This window comes from Oncorhynchus gorbuscha, linkage group LG08 (genome assembly GCF_021184085.1).
Source record: "Oncorhynchus gorbuscha isolate QuinsamMale2020 ecotype Even-year linkage group LG08, OgorEven_v1.0, whole genome shotgun sequence".
Lineage (NCBI taxonomy): Eukaryota > Metazoa > Chordata > Actinopteri > Salmoniformes > Salmonidae > Oncorhynchus > Oncorhynchus gorbuscha.
In genome coordinates, this window is record NC_060180.1 from 3,240,562 (window position 1) to 3,263,165 (window position 22,604).

Consider the following 22,604-nt stretch of genomic DNA (forward strand, 5'->3'; position numbering starts at 1 on the left):
TTACCTGGATTTCTGCATAAATTTGACATAAAATTTGATCTGATCTTAATCTAAGTCACAACACAGTGTGCTTAAACTAATAACATACAAACTATTGCATTTTCTTGTCTATATTGAATACATAATTTAAACATTCAGTGTAGGTTGGAGTATGTGAACCCCAAGGCTAATGACTTCTCCAAAGCTAATTGGAGTCAGGAGTCCAACCTGGAGTCCAATCAATGAGACGAGATTGGAGATTTTGGGTTAGAGCTGCCCTGACCTATAAAAGAAATCACAAAATTTGAGTTTGCTGTCCACAATAACTTTTGCCTGATGTGAACCATGCCTCGAACAAAAGAGATCTCAGAAGACCTAAGACTAAGAATTGTTGCCTAGCGGTAAGACAAATTATCTATAAATGGAGAAATTTCAACACTGTTGCTACTCTCCCTAAAAGTGGCTGTCCTACAACGATGACTGCAAGAGCACAGCGCAGAATACTCAATGAGGTTAAGAAGAATCCTAGAGTGTCAGCTAAAGACTTGCAGAAATCTCTGAAAGATGCTAACATCTCTGTTGACGAGTCTACGATACGTAAAACACTAAAGAATGGTGTTCATGGGAGGACACCATGGAAGAATCCACTGCTGTCCAAAAACAACATTGTTGCACGTCTGAAGTTTGTAAAAGTGCACCTGGATGTTCCACAGCGCTACTGGCAAAATATTCTGTGTACAGATGAAACTAAAGTTGTGTTGTTTGGAAGGAACACACAACACTGTGTGGAGAAAAAAAGGCACAGCACACCAACATCAAAACCTCATCCTAACTGTAAAGTATGGTGGAGGAAGCCTCATGGTTTGTGGTTGCTTTGCTGCCTCAGGGCCTGGACAGCTTGCTATCACCGACGGAAAAATGAATTCCCAAGTTTATCAAGACATTTTGTAGGAGAATGTAAGGCTATGTGTCCGCCAACAGAAGTTAGGTGAGGCAACAGGACAACAACCCAAAAGACAGAAGTAAATCAACAACAGAATGTCTTGAACAGAACAGAACAGAACTGACCTATACCCCGACTGAGATCCTGTGGCGTCACGAGTTCGACCGAGGGTGTTTCCCCTTCCCGGGCGGGTGGAGCTCGGCGGTCGTCGTCACCGAGGTTGTTTCCCCTTCCCGGGCGGGTGGAGCTCGGCGGTCGTCGTCACCGAGGTTGTTTCCCCTTCCCGGGCGGGTGGAGCTCGGCGGTCGTCGTCACCGGCCTATTAGCTGCCACTGATTGTTTTTCCTCCCCCTCCTTGTATGTTTAGTGGTAGCACCTGTTCATGTTTAATTAGTTTGTCTTTATTAGTCAGCCGGCCCGCCTGGTTGTTGTGCGGGATTATTTCATTGTAACCTTCGGCTCTGTTGTAAAGGTACGTGTTAGTGCCTGGTCGTGTATTTTTCCATTTGTATTTTTTGATTACCTGTGTTTTGGGAACGTAACTTTTGTGAACACCCTGTGGTGCGTTGGTGCTATTAAAAGACGCACAGCATTGAACTCTGTCTCCTGCATTTGACTTCACACCCACGACACCCGTCGCATTACATGTGGCATGACCTCAGGAGAGCTGTTCACTGACTGTAATCCAGCCATGGCTTTGAGATGTCTGCCTAGTATTGCCTTTGGGTTTAGACCCACCCCTGCAGAACTGAAGAGAGAACTGAGAGAAGGAATGTTATTTGGGGCTTACCCTGAGCCAACCTAGCTTTCCCCACTACACACTGGAGATTCAAAGCACTTTAAAGGGATAGTTCACCCTAATTACAAAATGACATATTGGTTTCTTTACCCAGAAAGCAGTCTATGGACAAGGATGGAATGCTGTCTTACTTTATCAATAGACTGCTTACAGGGTTAGGAAATACGGAACCGTTCGGTATTTTATCTAACGGGTGGCATCCATCAGTCTAAATATTCCTGTTACATTTTACAACCTTAAATGTTATGTCATAATTACGTAAAATGATGGCAAATTAGTTCGCAATGAGCCAGGCTGCCCAAACTGTTGCATATACCCTGACTCTGCGTGCAATGAACGCAAGAGAAGTGACACAATTTCACCTGGTTAATATTGCCTGCTAACCTGGATGTCGTTTAGCTAAATATGCAGGTTAAAAAATATGTACTTCTGAGTATTGATTTTAAGAAAGGCATTGGTGTTTATGATTAGGTACAGTCGTCCAACGATTGTTCTTTTTTCACACATGCTCTTTTGTTAATTCATCCCCCTGCGTTGCATCGATTATATGCAACGCAGGACACGCTAGATAAACTAGTAATATCATCAACCATGCGTAGTTAACTAGTGATTATGATTGATTGTTTTTTTTAAGATAAGTTTAATGCTAGCTAGCAACTTACCTTGGCTTACTGCATCCGCGTAACAGGCAGGCTCCTCGTGGAGTGCAACGAGAGGCAGGTGGTTAGAGCTTTGGACTAGTTAACTGGCAGGGTAGCCTAGTGGTTAAGAGTGTTGGACTAGTTAACCGGCATAGTGGTTAGAGCTTTGGACTAGTTAACTGGCAGGGTAGCCTAGTGGTTAAGAGCGTTGGACTAGTAACCGGAAGGTTGCAAGTTCAAACCCCTGAGCTGACAAGGTACAAATCTGTCATTCTGTCCCTGAACAAGGCAGTTAACCCACCATTCCTATGCCGTCATTGAAAATAAGAATGTGTTCTTAACTGACTTGCCTAGTTAAATAAATAAAATAATTGGCCAAATTGGTGTACCAAAAATACAGATTTCCAATTGTTATGAAAACTTGAAATCGGCCTGTACTACAGACACATAGACACTACAGGCCCATAGACACTACCCAACTTTCACCCGTGTGTATTGAAACACCTGTAACCAAACAGCAACCCTACCATTTGTGCTGACTTGCTCATCCAGTACCTCAAACACATATGATGTACACAATACAGGGCTGGCAGGTAGCCTAGTGGTTAGAGCGTTGGGACAGTAACCGAAAGGTTGCTGGATCGAATCCCTGAGCTGACAAGGTCTGTCGTTCTACATCTGAACCAGGTAGGTTCCCAGGTAGGCTGTCATTGTAAATAATAATTTGTTCTTAACTGACTTGCTTAGTTAAAAACATCTTCTTTTTTAAATACAGGTACAACACAGTACACAGAGGTGTTGTAATAATGTTGTACAGTACTGTTACAGACAGTCATGGACTGAACAAGATCTATATAATCATCACCCTTCCTCCATTCATCACTAGCCTGGTCCTAGGTCTGTTTGTGCTGTCTTACTATTGTAGTGAGTTGGCAAGACAGCACAAATATATCTGGAACCAGGCTAATGAATGAATCTCTTACTTTCCAATCCAGAAACACAGAGAGACACAGATAGACACAGAGAGACACAGAGCGTTGTGATGTCTGCCCCTGTTGGTTACATCGATCCATTGTGGTCCTAAACAACACCGCTGAGAGCCTGATCACCTCTCCCCCTTATCCATTCACCATTGTGGTCCTGAACAACAACGCTGAGGGCCTGATCACCTCTCCCCCTTATCCATTCATCATTGTGGTCCTAAACAACACCGCTGAGAGCCTGATCACCTCTCCCCCTTATCCATTCATCATTGTGGTCCTGAACAACACCGCTGAGAGCCTGATCACCTTTCCCCCTTATCCATTCATCATTGTGGTCCTAAACAACACCGCTGAGAGCCTGATCACCTTTCCCCCTTATCCATTCATCATTGTGGTCCTAAACAACACCGCTGAGAGCCTGATCACCTTTCCCACTTATCCATTCATCATTGTGGTCCTAAACAACACCGCTGAGAGCCTGATCACCTCTCCCCTTATCCATTCATCATTGTGGTCCTAAACAACACCGCTGAGAGCCTGATCACCTTTCCCCCTTATCCATTCATCATTGTGGTCCCTAAACAACACCGCTGAGAGCCTAATCACCTCTCCCCCTTATCCATTCATCATTGTGGTCCTAAACAACACCGCTGAGAGCCTGATCACCTCTCCCCCTTATCCATTCATCATTGTGGTCCTAAACAACACCGCTGAGAGCCTGATCACATTTCCCCCTTATCCATTCATCATCGTGGTCCCTAAACAACACCGCTGAGAGCCTAATCACCTCTCCCCCTTATCCATTCATCGATGTGGTTGGTCCTGAACAACACCGCTGAGAGCCTATTCACCTCTCCCCTTATCTATTCATCATTTTCTTTCTCTGCTCCTCCCTTCATCATCTCCCAGAGACACGCTGTGAGCAGATGAAGGAGGGAGGGATTTAGGGATAAATTGGCAGCATTTCCATTACAAGGAAGAGTGACTGAGGAGGAAGCTCTGCAGCTGGAAGTGTCTGATAAATGTGAGAGTGTATAACCCATTACCATCAAACACTGCCACTTCAAATCTCACATCCCTGCACTGCTGAGAACCACTACAGCTCTATGACAGCTAAGGAAAAGAAGAGACAACACACACACAGAGAGACAGAGACAGAGACAGAGACAGAGACAGAGACAGAGACAGAGACAGAGACAGAGACAGAGAGACAGAGAGACAGAGAGACAGAGAGAGAGAGAGAGAGAGACAGAGAGAGAGACAGAGAGAGAGAGAGAGAGAGAGAGAGAGAGAGAGAGAGAGAGAGAGAGAGAGAGAGAGAGAGAGAGAGAGAGAGAGAGAGAGAGAGAGAGAGAGAGAGAGAGAGAGAGAGAGAGAGAGAGAGAGAGAGAGAGAGACAGAGAGAGAGAGGAGACAGAGAGAGAGAGAGAGAGAGAGAGAGAGAGAGAGAGAGAGAGAGAGAGAGAGAGAGAGAGAGAGACAGAGAGAGAGAGAGAGAGAAGCAGGGATGCTGTACATGGCTTTTTACCACTGAAGGGCCGTGCCGTGCCAGGCCGTGAATATCACGGTTCCATTTGCCCATTGTCTGCTTGATTCCTGTTCAGCCTAATTTGATATCTGGTACTGACCTCCAACCAAGTAGGCCAGTGGGTGGGGTTACAAATGCCAGTACTCAATGATTGGTCTCACGCAATGATGTCACAGTGTCGCATATGTTGTTATTACTCAAACACGAGTCACTGGCTCCATTTTTATAAGAGAAGGTCAATCTGACTAGGAATGGTCCAGCCACAGATAACTTAGTACAGCTACACTAACCAATAACTCTTAAGCTAAAAACAAATAATGTAAGAAGCAAATTGGTCAGTTGGAGATGTCCAAGCACTCTTGAGTATCTGGGCAGACTCCAGCATCCAGAGGCGACTGGATTCTTCCACCAGGGGTGAAAAGGTCTTCGAAAACATATTGGAGACACTAGCCGAAATGGGAATCCATCAGTCAACAAAACAGTGCATATAAAAATTAAGAAACTCAAGAAAGCAAGAATATAAAAAGATAAAAGACCACAACAACAAAAGTGGATCAGACAGCCAGATAGCCATATTTGAAGCCATGATGACACCAAGTAGCGATGATCAGCACAGTAATACATTGTTTTTAGACAAATTACAATCTAGCTAGCTATCAATGTCTTCAGCGTGTCATATAAAACATCCATGGAAGGCCAACGTCGTGGACTTGGCTACATGTTTGACGTTAGCCGGAGGATTCAACTTTACATTATACAAACAAACATACTAGACATTCCTGAACCTACGGACTCAGAGGAAGCTGCATGCTCGAATAGTGAAACCACAACCCCTGAGCCCTGCACCCCCAGACACGCAGGGTCCATCGACACAATCAATGTTCCTACAACCCCTGAGTCCTGCACCCCCAGACAAGGGTGTTGGTAGAGTTGGGTGATAAAGGGTGTTGGTAGAGTTGGGTACTAAAGGGTGTTGGTAGAGTTGGGTGATAAAGAGTGTTGGTAGAGTTGGGTGCTAAAGGGTGTTGGTAGAGTTGGGTGATAAAGGGTGTTGGTAGAGTTGGGTGATAAAGGGTGTTGAGTGCTAAAGGGTGTTGGGTGCTAAAGGGTGTTGGTACAGTTGGGTGCTAAAGGGTTGTTGGTAGAGTTGGGTGCTAAAGGGTTGTTGGTAGAGTTGGGTGCTAAAGGGTTGTTGGTAGAGTTGGGTGCTAAAGGGTTGTTGGTAGAGTTGGGTGCTAAAGGGTGTTGGTAGAGATGGGTGCTAAAGGGTTGTTGGTAGAGGTGGGTGCTAAAGGGTGTTGATAGAGTTGGGTGCTAAAGGGTGTTGGTAGAGTTGGGTGCTAAAGGTGCTAAAGGGTGTTGGTAGAGTTGGGTGCTAAAGGGTGTTGGTAGAGTTGGGTGCCAAAGGTGCTAAAGGGTGTTGGTAGAGTTGGGTGCTAAAGGGTGTTGGTAGAGTTGGGTGCTAAAGGGTGTTGGTAGAGTTGGGTGCCAAAGGTGCTAAAGGGTGTTGGTAGAGTTGGGTGCTAAAGGGTGTTGGTAGAGTTGGGTGCTAAAGGGTGTTGGTAGAGCTGGGTGCCAAAGGTGCTAAAGGGTGTTGGTAGAGTTGGGTGCCAAAGGTGCTAAAGGGTGTTGGTAGAGTTGGGTGCCAAAGGTGCTAAAGGGTGTTGGTAAAGTTGGGTGCTAAAGGGTGTTGGTAGAGTTGGGTGCTAAAGGTGCTAAAGGGAGTTGGTAGAGTTGGGTGCTAAAGACTGTTGGTAGAGTTGGGTGCTAAAGGGTGTTGGTAGAGTTGGGTGCTAAAGGGTGTTGGTAGAGCTGGGTGCTAAAGGTGCTAAAGGGTCTTGGGTGCTAAATGGTGTTGGTAGAGTTGGGTGCTAAAGGGTGTTGGTAGAGTTGGGTGCTAAAGGGAGTTGGTAGAGTTGGGTGCTAAAGGGTGTTGGTAGAGTTGGGTGCTAAAGGTGCTAAAGGGTGTTGGTAAAGTTGGGTGCTAAAGGGTGTTGGTAGAGTTGGGTGCTAAAGACTGTTGGTAGAGTTGGGTGCTAAAGGGTGTTGGTAGAGTTGGGTGCTAAAGGGTGTTGGTAGAGATGGGTGCTAAAGGGTGTTGGTAGAGTTGGGTGCTAAAGGGTGTTGGTAGAGTTGGGTGCTAAAGGTGCTAAAGGGTGTTGGTAGAGTTGGGTGCTAAAGGGTGTTGGTAGAGTTGGGTGCTAAAGGGTGTTGGTAGAGTTGGGTGCTAAAGGTGCTAAAGGGTGTTGGTAGAGTTGGGTGCTAAAGGAAGTTGGTAGAGTTGGGTGCTAAAGGGTGTTGGTAGAGTTGGGTGCTAAAGGTGCTAAAGGGTGTTGGTAAAGTTGGGTGCTAAAGGGTGTTGGTAGAGTTGGGTGCTAAAGGTGCTAAAGGGAGTTGGTAGAGTTGGGTGCTAAAGAGTGTTGGTAGAGTTGGGTGCTAAAGGGTGTTGGTAGAGTTGGGTGCTAAAGGGTGTTGGTAGAGTTGGGTGCTAAAGGTGCTAAAGGGAGTTGGTAGAGTTGGGTGCTAAAGAGTGTTGGTAGCAGGTGTCATTGGGGATCTAGAGAGACTCCAGTGGGGTCGAGCAGGGGTCCAGCAGCAGGTGTCATTGGGGAGCTAGAGAGACTCCAGTGGGGTCCAGCAGGGGTCCAGTAGCAGGAGTCATTGGGGAGCTAGAGAGACTCCAGTGGGGTCGAGCAGGGGTCCAGCAGCAGGTGTCATTGGGGAGTTAGAGAGACTCCAGTGGGGTCCAGCAGCAGGTGTCATTGGGGAGCTAGAGAGACTCCAGTGGGGTCCAGCAGCAGGTGTCATTGGGGAGCTAGAGAGACTCCAGTGGGGTCCAGCTGGGGTCCAGTAGCAGGTGTCATTGGGGAGCTAGAGAGACTCCAGTGGGGTCCAGCTGGGGTACAGCAGCAGGTGTCATTGGGGAGCTAGAGAGACTCCAGTGGGGTCGAGCAGGGGTCCAGCAGCAGGTGTCATTGGGGAGCTAGAGAGACTCCAGTGGGGTCCAGCTGGGGTCCAGCAGCAGGTGTCATTGGGGAGCTAGAGAGACTCCAGTGGGGTCGAGCTGGGATCCAGTAGCAGGAGTCATTGGGGAGCTAGAGAGACTCCAGTGGGGTCGAGCAGGGGTCCAGCAGCAGGTGTCATTGGGAAGCTAGAGAGACTCCAGTGGGGTCCAGCAGCAGGTGTCATTGGGGAGCTAGAGAGACTCCAGTGGGGTCAAGCTGGGGTCCAGTAGCAGAAGTCATTGGGGAGCTAGAGAGACTCCAGTGGGGTCGAGCAGGGGTCCAGCAGCAGGTGTCATTGGGGAGTTAGAGAGACTCCAGTGGGGTCCAGCAGCAGGTGTCATTGGGGAGCTAGAGAGACTCCAGTGGGGTCGAGCAGGGGTCCAGCAGCAGGTGTCATTGGGGAGCTAGAGAGACTCCAGTGGGGTCCAGCTGGGGTCCAGCAGCAGGTGTCATTGGGGAGCTAGAGAGACTCCAGTGGGGTCGAGCTGGGGTCCAGCAGCAGGTGTCATTGGGGAGCTAGAGAGACTCCAGTGGGGTCAAGCTGGGGTCCAGTAGCAGGAGTCATTGGGGAGCTAGAGAGACTCCAGTGGTGTCCAGCTGGGGTCCAGCAGCAGGTGTCATTGGGGAGCTAGAGAGACACCAGTGGGGTCGAGCAGGGGTCCAGCAGCAGGTGTCATTGGGGAGCTAGAGAGACTCCAGTGGTGTCCAGCAGCAGGTGTCATTGGGGAGCTAGAGAGACTCCAGTGGGGTCAAGCTGGGGTCCAGTAGCAGGTGTCATTGGGGAGCTAGAGAGACTCCAGTGGGGTCGAGCTGGGGTCCAGCAGCAGGTTTCATTGGGGAGCTAGAGAGACTCCAGTGGGGTCCAGCAGCAGGTGTTATTGGGGAGCTAGAGAGACTCCAGTGGGGTCGAGCAGGGGTCCAGCAGCAGGTGTCATTGGGGAGCTAGAGAGACTCCAGTGGAGTCCAGCTGGGGTCCAGTAGCAGGTGTCATTGGGGAGCTAGAGAGACTCCAGTGGGGTCAAGCTGGGGTCCAGTAGCAGGTGTCATTGGGGAGCTAGAGAGACTCCAGTGGGGTCCAGCAGCAGGTGTCACTGGGGAGCTAGAGAGACTCCAGTGGGGTCCAGCTGGGGTCCAGCAGCAGGTGTCATTGGGGAGCTAGAGGGTAGAGGTGTCATTGGGGAGCTAGAGAGACTCCAGTGGGGTCAAGCTGGGGTCCAGTAGCAGGTGTCATTGGGGAGCTAGAGAGACTCCAGTGGGGTCCAGCAGCAGGTGTCATTGGGTAGCTAGAGAGACTCCAGGGGGGCCCAGCTGCAGGTGTCATTGGGGAGCTAGAGAGACTCCAGTGGGGTCGAGCAGGGGTCCAGCAGCAGGTGTCATTGGGGAGCTAGAGAGACTCCAGTGGGGTCCAGCAGCAGGTGTCATTGGGGAGCTAGAGAGACTCCAGTGGGGTCGAGCAGGGGTCCAGCAGCAGGTGTCATTGGGGAGCTAGAGAGACTCCAGTGGGGTCGAGCTGGGGTCCAGTAGCAGGTGTCATTGGGGAGCTAGAGAGACTCCAGTGGGGTCCAGCAGCAGGTGTCATTGGGGAGCTAGAGAGACTCCAGTGGGGTCGAGCAGGGGTCCAGCAGCAGGTGTCATTGGGGAGCTAGAGAGACTCCAGTGGGGTCGAGCTGGGGTCCAGTAGCAGGTGTCATTGGGGAGCTAGAGAGACTCCAGTGGGGTCGAGCTGGGGTCCAGTAGCAGGTGTCATTGGGGAGCTAGAGAGACTCCAGTGGGGTCAAGCTGGGGTCCAGCAGCAGGTGTCATTGGGGATCTAGAGAGACTCCAGTGGGGTCAAGCTGGGGTCCAGCAGCAGGTGTGATCTACACATCCTCCTCAATCATTTATTTGATCTTGTTGCATAACAGAACAGAACTTTCTACATCACATTGGAACGTCCCTCAACCACCCAACACACACACACTTCTGATATTACAAACACCGCAGGAGGTATAGAAGAAGCTTTAAGGTGGACCATAGCTAGCCCACTGGGCACACACTGGTCAAATCAACGTTGTTTCTACATCATTTGTCAACATATTGTGATGTGGAATCAACGTGGAAAATACATTGGATTGTAAAGATTGAAATGATGATAAAACAGGTTGTTACATCAATCTAATTTCAACATAATCATCAGAACTATGTATACATTGAAATTGCAAGGAAAATTCCACAGAAATGTAAAAAATATTTTTCATCCTATATTCGATATGTATTGGGTGGCTTAAATGATGTTTAATTTATTATTTCATTCTACATTTTAATTGGACCTTTTTTAAATATTGATAGTAACATTTTATGTTTGAATATATTTTCTACATAGATTCCACGTCACAATACGTTGCCAAATTACATTGAACCAACATTGATTCAACCAGTGTGTGCCCAGTGGGCTAGCTATGGTCCACCTCAAAGTGGGAGGTTCCTTCCAAAGCCTTCTCAGTTAGGACACAAGTTCCCGTCAAATTCCAGCCTATTAGAATGGCTGCACATACACTATATAACTGATATCCAAAACACACAACAAAGCCAACAAACGGAGTCATATACCCAGAAGACTCTCAGCGTGATACTGTGCACGCATCTTTAATGGCAATGGGAGGGCTAGGGAGGGAGTTGGACATTTAAGAAGCGTGGCTGTCAAGGGACCATATGGTGTACGACAAGTTCTGACATGTTGACATACTTTGATTTGATGTGATGATGTGAGGCTTCATTAGACAGTCTGTTCCTGTCTGACATTAGAAATATAGCAGGCCCAGTTCTGGCTGTTTCATTTGTTTCCTATTTGATAAATAATTCAGATTCATGTCATTTTAGCCTCAGCAGGCCACCCATGTTGATGTTGATGTTGTTGTTGTTGTTGTTGTTGTAGTAGTGTGTGTGGCCCTCAGAACCATCTCTCAATGATAACATAACACAGACATTACCCCCAATGGTAACAGTACACAGACATTACCCCTAATGATAACATTACACAGACATTACCCCTAATGATAACATTACACAGACATTACCCCTAATGATAACATTACACAGACATTACCCCTAATGATAACATTACACAGACATTACCCCTAATGATAACATTACACAGACATTACCCCTAATGATAACATTATACAGACATTAAACCCAATGATAACATTACACAGACATTACCCCCAATGGTAACATTACACGGACATTACCCCTAATGGTAACAGTACACCGACATTACACCTAATGGTAACATAACATAGACATTACCCCCAATGATAACATAACACAGACATTACCCCTAATGATAACATAACACAGACATTACCCCCAATGGTAACATAACACAGACATTACCCCTAATGTTAACATAACACAGACATTACCCCTAATGGTAACATTACACAGACATTACCCCCAATGTTAATATTATACAGACATTACCCCTCATGTTAACATTATACAGACATTACCCCCAATGGTAACATTACACAGACATTACCCCCAATGTTAACATTATACAGACATTACCCCTAATGTTAACATTATACAGACATTACCCCCAATGGTAACAGTACACAGACATTACACCTAATGGTAACATTATACAGATATTACCCCCAATGGTAACAGTACACAGACATTACACCTAATGGTAACATTATACAGACATTACCCCCAATGGTAACAGTACACAGACATTACCCCTAATGTTAACATTATACAGACATTACCCCTAATGTTAACATTATACAGACATTACACCTAATGTTAACAGTACACAGACATTACACCTAATGGTAACATTATACAGACATTACCCCTAATGTTAACATTATACAGACATTACACCTAATGATAACAGTACACAGACATTACACCTAATGGTAACATTATACAGACATTACCCCCAATGGTAACATAACACAGACATTACCCCTAATGTTAACATTATACAGACATTACTCCCAATGGTAACATTATACAGACATTACCCCCAATGATAACATAACACAGACATTACCCCTAATGTTAACATTATACAGACATGACCCCTAATGGTAACATTATACAGACATTACTCCCAATGTTAACATAACACAGACATTACCCCTAATGGTAACATTATACAGACATTACTCCCAATGGTAACATTATACAGACATTACCCCCAATGATAACATAACACAGACATTACCCCTAATGTTAACATTATACAGACATGACCCCTAATGGTAACATTATACAGACATTACCCCCAATGGTAACATAACACAGACATTACCCCTAATGGTAACATTATACAGACATGACCCCTAATGGTAACATTATACAGACATTACCCCCAATGGTAACATTACACAGACATTACCCCCAATGTTAACATTATACAGACATTACCCCTAATGTTAACATTATACAGACATTACCCCCAATGGTAACAGTACACAGACATTACACCTAATGGTAACATTATACAGATATTACCCCCAATGGTAACAGTACACAGACATTACACCTAATGGTAACATTATACAGACATTACCCCCAATGGTAACAGTACACAGACATTACCCCTAATGTTAACATTATACAGACATTACCCCTAATGTTAACATTATACAGACATTACACCTAATGTTAACAGTACACAGACATTACACCTAATGGTAACATTATACAGACATTACCCCTAATGTTAACATTATACAGACATTACACCTAATGATAACAGTACACAGACATTACACCTAATGGTAACATTATACAGACATTACCCCCAATGGTAACATAACACAGACATTACCCCTAATGTTAACATTATACAGACATTACTCCCAATGGTAACATTATACAGACATTACCCCCAATGATAACATAACACAGACATTACCCCTAATGTTAACATTATACAGACATGACCCCTAATGGTAACATTATACAGACATTACTCCCAATGTTAACATAACACAGACATTACCCCTAATGGTAACATTATACAGACATTACTCCCAATGGTAACATTATACAGACATTACCCCCAATGATAACATAACACAGACATTACCCCTAATGTTAACATTATACAGACATGACCCCTAATGGTAACATTATACAGACATTACCCCCAATGGTAACATAACACAGACATTACCCCTAATGGTAACATTATACAGACATGACCCCTAATGGTAACATTATACAGACATTACCCCTAATGTTAACATTATACAGACATGACCCCTAATGGTAACATTATACAGACATTACTCCCAATGTTAACATAACACAGACATTACCCCTAATGGTAACATTATACAGACATGACCCCTAATGGTAACATTATACAGACATTACTCCCAATGTTAACATTATACAGACATTACCCCTAATGGTAACAGTACACAGACATTACCCCTAATGTTAACATTATACAGACATTACTCCCAATGTTAACATAACACAGACATTACCCCTAATGGTAACATTATACAGACATGACCCCTAATGGTAACATTATACAGACATTACTCCCAATGTTAACATAACACAGACATTACCCCTAATGGTAACATTATACAGACATGACCCCTAATGGTAACATTATACAGACATTACTCCCAATGTTAACATTATACAGACATTACACCTAATGTTAACATTATACAGACATTACACCTAATGTTAACATTATACAGACATTACCCCTAATGATAACATTATACAGACATTACCCCTAATGATAACATTATACAGACATTACCCAATAGTAACGTGTGTTCTGTTGTTTTCTCATAGTAAAAACATTAGACAGACATCAACCTCAATGGTATGGGTGGTTTGTTGTTTTCGCATAGTTAAAACAACCATATACTACTTTTTAAGATTGTCAAATAAGAGTCATTCATTAATTTGTTCATTTATTAATGTATTTATTCCCAACAGCCATTAACCCAAACAAAGAAGAATATGTAGTGAAAGGAGGAGTGCTATTGTTAACAACATTTACATGTCTATGATGTTGATGCCTTACAAGGTATCCTTTCCTGCTGGCCTATATGATGAAGAGTTCCAGGCAGACAGAGTGGCAGTGGTATGATAACAGAACAGGCCGTTGCCAGGCCCAGTCCAATGTTCCATCCACAATGTCTCTAGTCTAGGTAGCTCACTGTGTGTCTCTGAAAGCTCCAGCTATATATAAACAACGGTAATAAATACTAGTGTTCGGTCCTGGGGGTGCCCAACGCTAGAGAAACTGGAGATAGGCTCCTCCCCTATAGGCCGTTGTGGCTCAGACAAGGCTAGTTACTGTAAATACTAGTGTTCGGTCCTGGGGGTGCCCAACGCTAGAGAAACTGGAGATAGGCTCCTCCCCTATAGGCCGTTGTGGCTCAGACAAGGCTAGTTACTGTAAATACTAGTGTTCGGTCCTGGGGTGCCCAACGCTAGAGAAACTGGAGATAGGCTCCTCCCCTATAGGCCGTTGTGGCTCAGCCAAGGCTAGTTACTGTAAATACTAGTGTTCGGTCCTGGGGTGCCCAACGCTAGAGAAACTGGAGATAGGCTCCTCCCCTATAGGCCGTTGTGGCTCAGACAAGGCTAGTTACTGTAAATACTAGTGTTCGGTCCTGGGGGTGCCCAACGCTAGAGAAACTGGAGATAGGCTCCTCCCCTATAGGCCGTTGTGGCTCAGACAAGGCTAGTTACTGTAAATACTAGTGTTCGGTCCTGGGGGTGCCCAACGCTAGAGAAACTGGAGATAGGCTCCTACCCTATAGGCCGTTGTGGCTCAGATAAGGCTAGTTACTGTAAATACTAGTGAGCATGGGACTTGACCATTTTAGTGTAGATGTAGGACCATGCCAACAGGAACCTAAAGACAGTAGCTCTGTTCGAATACTCATACTAACCATACTATTTGTGAAGTAAATTGAGTATGTAGCATGTTTATTGGTCATAGTATGGATATAGTAAGTATACCAACATTTCCAGGATACTAAATTCGGAAAAATATGAAGTATACACGCAGAGGACACTATTTCCGTACTTTAGGGCCCATAATGCAATTCTTCAGGAAATGGGCGTGGCTACACATCGTTTCCAGATTTGAAGAAAATGTTGGAAAAGATGCAGTCGAAGTCCAACGAGAGCGGATACAAATTCATTGCTTTAACTAATTATGACAAATGTTAAGAAAATGTTGAGCAATGTAATAAAGTCATGACTTTTCAAATAAGTTACCTTACACATTATATTGGCTGACAATATGTTAGCTACGCTGTCCTTACGAACCCCATAGCATATCATTACAGCAGTATGTACCGGTATGTTGTTAGCTAGCTACCTAGCGTTAGTTGGCTATTTATACATCAAACTTGCCAGTATATTAACTATAGGGTAACAAACTACCCAACGTTTATTGACTTGATTTTTCCCGTCATTCTTAGCTAAGTGGTATAGTCATTGTGTGTTCTCAATGGACATTCGTGTGCTTCTGTAAATTCTCTCTGGCTATCTACTCCAATTTCAGAGCACTCTTGTCTGAGTGTACCAGAGCGCAAAATAATGAATTTACGAGCCTCAAAACCCGTTGAATATGGCCGTGTCAGTAAACATCGGCAAAAAGCGTAATTAAATTGTTGCCAGCAACACAGTTAGTCACCAACGCTCTGGAATAACATGAAAACTACCTAACCAGCTCTGCTTGGGCGAGTAAAATGGTCAGAGTTGTCTCATTTCTGTCTGGAAGTAGCTAGCAAGTTCAGAATGCTTAAATCAACCCTACTCCTCGACCTGAGCGTCCAGTGTGCACTCCGATAGCAAAACACTCGGATTTTACAAATGGACAATCTTACAATGCTCTGAATTTACGTACGCACTCTGGCACTCTAGATTGAATTTAAGAACACACCCGTAAAATGTCTAACTAGTCATTTGTTATGCTAAACGATTTGGCACAGGTCCTGAGATCCTCAAAAGGTTCTACAGCTGCAACATCCTGACCGATTGCATCACTGCCCGACCTCGCACATTGGCTAACCGGGCTATCTGCATTGTGTCCCACCACCCACCAGCCCCTCTTTTACGCTACTGCTACTCTCTGTTTATCATATATGCATAACGCTTTAACCATACTTACATGTACATACTACCTCAATAAGCCTGACTAACCGGTGTCTGTATATAGCCTTGCTACTCTTATTTTCAAATGTCTTTTTACTGTTGTTTAATTTATTTTACTTACACACACACACACACACACACACACACACACACACACACACACACACACACACACACACACACACACACACACACACACACACACACACACACACACACACACACACACACACACACACACACACACACACACACACACACACACACACACACACGCATCTTTTTTTGGCACTATTGGTTAGAGCCTGTAAGTAAGCATTTCACTGTAAGGTCTACACCTGTCGTATTTGGCGCACGTGACAAATAAACTTTCATTTGATTTAACTAACTAGCAAGAGGTTGCATAGCAACAGCATCAACTTTCGGTAGACAGGCTAAGACCTAGTACGTTCAACTGAAAGCATACTGTTCATTTACAGTATACTAAAATTAACTAATAGTATATAGTATGTAGTATATACTCATTAAGTATGTAGTATACAGTATGTTAGTATGGGTTTTCGAACACAGCTTGTGTCTCTGTCCACCAATCATTGCTGCTCAGAAGAGACAGTAACACAGGAGGCTAAACTCATGTCAGACTGTGTGTGTGTGTGTGTGTGTGTGTGTGTGTGTGTGTGTGTGTGTGTGTGTGTGTGTGTGTGTGTGTGTGTGTGTGTGTGTGTGTGTGTGTGTGTGTGTGTGTGTGTGTGTGTGTGTGTGTGTGTGTGTGTGTGTGTGCGTGCGCGCATGCATGCACCATGGCCAAACCACTGAGCTTATATAGAAACCAGTCTCATTTCACGGCTGGTAGAGGCACCCTATACACTACTTCTGACCATGGCCCGACCGTGAGATGCTGTGTTTGTGATGATAGCACAAGTAAATTACAGCACAAGTAAAATTACAGCAAAAACAAACAGCAGTGTGGGTTTGGCAAAAACAAATCTCTTCCCAAAATAACAAAACACAGTACATTTTTGGAAAATGCTGGGGTGGCTAAAGGTTTTAGAAAACACTTTCCCAACAGTGAAGCCAGAGAAATGGGTGTCAGTGAATGACTGGCTCACATAATCTTTGAAGATGATTAGAAGCATCTAAAGCCTCATTTTAACTGCTCTTTCTTTAAAAATACATATTTGTTTGTGTCATGAAACACTACTCAAGCTCATGTGAACGAGAATGAAATGAAATGTTTTCTCCATGCCACGGAAAATCCTGCTCGTTTTTTTACACCTCCCATATCCCTCTCTCTTTCTGTGTGTGTGGGTCCTTTGTTTTTTCTGTCTGTATACGACTGTAACTAGGACATCACACAAAGAACCCAACAAGGCAAGACAATGACATCACCTGTTGGGGTGTTTACAGTTTGCTCCCACACACACCCACAACATGCTGCTTATCCAAAGGGGTCGAAACACACACACACACATCATCGTGATCATCATCAACATCATCAAGCGTAACTTACTGTATACAGTGTGTTAGGCACAACACTGGACCTTTAGCTTACAGATCTGCTGCTTTATATGCATTGAAAACAAGTCTGCAGAATGAAAAGTTAATTCCTAAGCAATAGCACTTAAAGTGTTTTTGTTTACCCTCACTTCCTGACCTGCATAATGACATTAATGCAGGTGCCGAATTAAGATGGTCATGACTTCCCTGTCTATATTCACTGATTGTTTCAATTATGGGCACTACTCTGTGTGTGTGTGTGTGTGTGTGTGTGTGTGTGTGTGTGTGTGTGTGTGTGTGTGTGTGTGTGTGTGTGTGTGTGTGTGTGTGTGTGTGTGTGTGTGTGTGTGTGTGTGTGTGTGTGTGTGTGTGTGTGTGTGTGTGTGTGTGTGTGTGTCATGTTTGTGTGATTCCTTTTCCATGATTCAGCTGAAACAACAGGGTTGCTTTGCCCCAACTCTCACCCCCACTGCAACAGCCATGAATATATAATTAGGTGATTAATGCATAACAAAACACCACACACTGTAATTTACAGGCTAATTTCTGTTTGGTAGCAACTGATGCAGCTAATTATAGTGAAAGAGGCCAGTTCTTAGGAGCAGCGGGATACACACACACACACACACACACACACACACACACACACACACACACACACACACACACACACACACACACACACACACACACACACACACACACACACACACACACACACACACACACACACACACACACACACACACACACACACACACACACACACACATATATATATAAAAATATATGCCATTTAGCAGACGCTTTTATCCAAAGCGACTTACAGTCATGTGTGCATACATTCTACATATGGGTGCTCCCGGGGATCGAACCCACTACCCTGGCGTTGCAAGCGCCATGCTCTACCAACTGAGCTACAGAAGGACCACAACACACACACACACACACACACACACACACACACACACACACACACACACACACACACACACACACACACACACACACACACACACACACACACACACACACACACACACACACACACACACACACACACACACACACACACACACACACACACACACACACACACAGCACACAGCACACAGCACACACAGCACACAGCACACACACTCACACACTCTCACACACTCTCACACACACACAGCACACACACACAGCATACACACACACACTCACACACTCTCACACACAGCACACACACACTCACACACAGCACACACTCACACACACACAGCACGCACTCACACACGCAGAGAGAGAGAGCGAGAGAGAGCGAGACAGCATTTATAATGTTTTGTCTCAATTTTTATAGTTCACACTAATTCAAACAAAGGCTATTTCTCGTACCGTGTTTCTAGGTATCTTGCACATTTAGTCTGGACTGTTATGGATATTGGCCGTACACTTTGGTCAAATATATATAGCCCATAATTCAAGACTTCTAAATTCCAAATAAAAGTTTAAATCACACAAACTCTACACAGCATCATTTATGTAACGGTCACAGGTAGGCAGCTAATTGTAAAAGAAGCCATACGGGTCTACTCACTGTTGGTGTAGACAGCATTCCAAGGTTGATAGCCGTAGTATCCAGTGATCCTCAAGATCCTCTCCTCTATCGACGCGCTGTTAATGTCTTCAAAGGAACGGGACGATTTTAAAGTGTCTTCTTTGATAGACTCGTCCACAACCAGATACTTTAGTTGTCTCAGTTGGGGGCTGATGTCCGAAAGCCGTCTGGGACTCACATCGGGAGACTTCCGCATCCCGCTGTAGAAAGAGTATGACATGAGATGCCGTTAGAAGAGTGTGAGGGACCATGAGCCGGAGGTGCGGCCCGTTCAGACCAAGCGGATTGCGAGAGTTCTAATGCGCGCGGACGGAAGGGCCGTGGTGGACGGGACAAGATAAAACATGATTCCCCACCGTCAATTTCAACTCAGTCAACCACTAATGTTAAGAGCTGGTTTAGTTTCCCTCCAACACTGGTGGAAGCCACACGCCGCTGCTGGGAGGCCATAGAGCCGGAAATCTTCATCCTTCACTGACCATGTGCTCGAGAGGGGCAGAGATGCAGAGAGAAGCTAAGCGAAAGTGACTGGGCGACCACAGTGCTGTGTACTGTATATGAATGCACTGTGCAATCCTTATTAAAAACGAGAACGTTAAGATAGCCTACGCGTAGGCTTTAGTAGCTAATGAATAAATCGATTCAACGTGATTTGGAAGGATGGGGACAAAACATTTGTGACAGTCTATGAGGCGTGCGCCAGTGCGCGCACTGGAGCGCATCATTGTACCATTAAGCCTAGGCATCTCTTCCTCTGGATAATATTATCCAACCGCACAGGGAAAAACATAAAACTATACTAGTATATGTTACCATAGTTTTTCTTCCTTTCTGCTCCCAGCCACCTTGAGGCGTTGTATGCCGAGGCTACGCTGGGAAAGCAGAGATGAGTAGCCTATCCTATCTGATCTCTATGTGTATGGGGAATGCGCGTCGTTAATTATGTCGTGTCCACTGAAGTATTGCTCCGCGTCATTCTGTTCTAGGCTAATTGCCGACTGTTTAAACGGCAGGCTGTGATGCTGAGGTTCAGGGACTCGCATGACATCAACACAACTCGTCAACTTGAAGAATTAGTTTCTGTTGATCTGATAGCTTTCGCCTATCATCAGCTCAGTCGCCAGCTGGATTATTAATGCTTACAGTCATATAGACGGATTTAATTCCATTGTTTGGATACTAATGTGTTACTGTAACTTTCATTTATAGGAATATTATTATTTTTAAATCGAAATGTTATCCTACAACCTGGAATCGATGTTTTTTCAGTGCAGGTAATGCAGTCGCAGGTCAAATAAAACACAAAGTCCGTGAGATAAACAGTTAACAGTCCACATCGAACAGAATGTAACCATTTAGAATAGACTCAGACTAATTCACTTGTGATTCTGGTTTAGGCTATTTATCAAAGGTTATTTTATCCGCAATTGCTTTTCCGCATGGACGCATGAAGAACATTTTCCAACAACAGCCTAGTTGAATACGCACTTACTGACTCCATAGGCTACTATGCAATGTAGTCTATCTAATTTTGGAACAGTCTAGTCTACTGAGAACTTCATCATAATTCTTACATGGGCATCAAAGTTGTCGGAGGTCCGAGGTAGCACATGCAGTCCCGTCGGGGGCGTCCGACTCTGTCCCAAACAGTGCCCTCTCCATCGCCGTACATGATAATGCCACTCAATTGGGGACAGCGCGAGCCCGGTACTGTAAATCCAGTTTAACCACGGAGAAAAATAACATGGTCCCTCTCCCTTCTCATCCACACATATGCCGTTGCATTACATAATTTGAACACGCACAGATAGATCGGGGCAATTGCGCTCTCCAATCTCCATCCGCTTGCACACCTCGGGGCTTCTGGCGAACATTGCAACAGTGCCACCTACCGGTGGTCAGAAATGCATTCAACTTTTGTGGAACCCTGAGGTAGCCTTACAAACTGGACTCGTTTTTTTGTGATTCGTTTTTTAGATTAGGAACATGTCTGTGGAATTGGATGCATGTTAACTAAGGCCATAATTCCAATGAATTGCCACTGAACTCTCCACAGACCATGGTTGTGGAATCGGCCTTACTTCAGACGTCAAAAGCAGTAGGCAATTAGCCTGGAATCTAAATATGCCATACTCCGTTTGAAACAAACCTTATTAGTTTAGTTTCCAGGAGATGACAATATAATATTGGTTAACCCAGAACTAGAATATTGCGTAATTTGGTCAGTCCACAAGAGATTCATGACATTATTACTGAAATACAGTTTGGTACATCATATGAGAGGAGTCTCAAGTATCCATCCAATCAGCTGGTATATTGGCACATTAGCCTGAGCGATTTGATGGGATTAATCAAGTCTGTAGGCCGCGTCTCAAATGGCACCCTATTCACAAAATAGTGCACTACTTTTGACCAGGACCCATAGGGGTTCAAATAAGTGCACTATATATGGAATAGTGTGCCATTTGGGACAGATACCTAGTCCCAGTCAAACTGCTGAGAACCAATTCATGTGAAATGGATTCACGTACCGAAAAGTAATAAACACACACACACACTCATTAAACACACACACACACACTCATTAAACACACACACCTCATCAAGGTCATACATAATTCATATTATTGCTGATCTTAGTGCTCCAATAAATATGCAAAACTTCTTGATTATGTCCAATAGGGTTCTACTACCCATAGGGCTCTACTACCCATGGGGCTCTACTACCCATAGGGCTCTACTACCCATAGGGCTCTACTACCCATGGGGCTCTACTACCCATAGTGTTCTTCTACTGATAGGGCTCTACTACCCATAGGGCTTTACGACCCATGGGGCTCTACTACCCATAGTGTTCTTCTACTCATAGTGCTCTACTACCCATGGGGCTCTACTACCCATGGGGCTCTACTACCCATAGGGCTCTACTACCCATAGGGCTCTACTACCCATAGGGCTTTACGACCCATGGGGCTCTACTACCCATAGTGTTCTTCTACTCATAGGGCTCTACTACCCATGGGGCTCTACTACCCATAGGGCTTTACTACCCATAGTGTTCTTCTACTCATAGGGCTCTACTACCCATAGGGCTCTACTACCCATAGTGTTCTTCTACTCATAGGGCTCTACTACCCATAGGGCTTTACGACCCATGGGGCTCTACTACCCATAGTGTTCTTCTACTCATAGGGCTCTACTACCCATAGGGCTCTACTACCCATGGGGTTTTACTACCCATAGTGTTCTTCTACTCATAGGGCTCTACTACCCATAGGGCTCTACGACCCATAGGGCTCTACTACCCATGGGGTTTTACTACCCATAGTGTTCTTCTACTCATAGGGCTCTACTACCCATGGGGCTCTACTACCCATAGGGCTCTACTACCCATAGTGTTCTTCTACTCATAGGGCTCTACTACCCATGGGGCTCTACTACCCATAGTGTTCTTCTACTCATAGGGCTCTACTACCCATGGGGCTCT

The 22,604-nt window shown here is 44.9% G+C and overlaps 1 protein-coding gene across 2 annotated transcripts in view; it reads right to left on the reverse strand.

Moving 5' to 3' along the window:
* slc35f3b (solute carrier family 35 member F3b) overlaps positions 1-20,916 on the reverse strand; it is a 172,785-nt gene extending 151,869 nt beyond the window's left edge. For both annotated transcript variants that reach the window (XM_046358260.1, XM_046358259.1), the window contains exons 1-2: positions 20,692-20,916; positions 19,097-19,317 (exon numbers count right to left, since the gene is read on the reverse strand). In XM_046358260.1, coding sequence (XP_046214216.1) covers positions 19,097-19,317; positions 20,692-20,789 — 319 coding nt within the window. In that variant the 5' untranslated portion in view covers positions 20,790-20,916. The remainder of the gene's footprint in view (positions 1-19,096; positions 19,318-20,691) is intronic.
* Between the last annotated feature and the right edge of the window lie 1,688 nt (positions 20,917-22,604).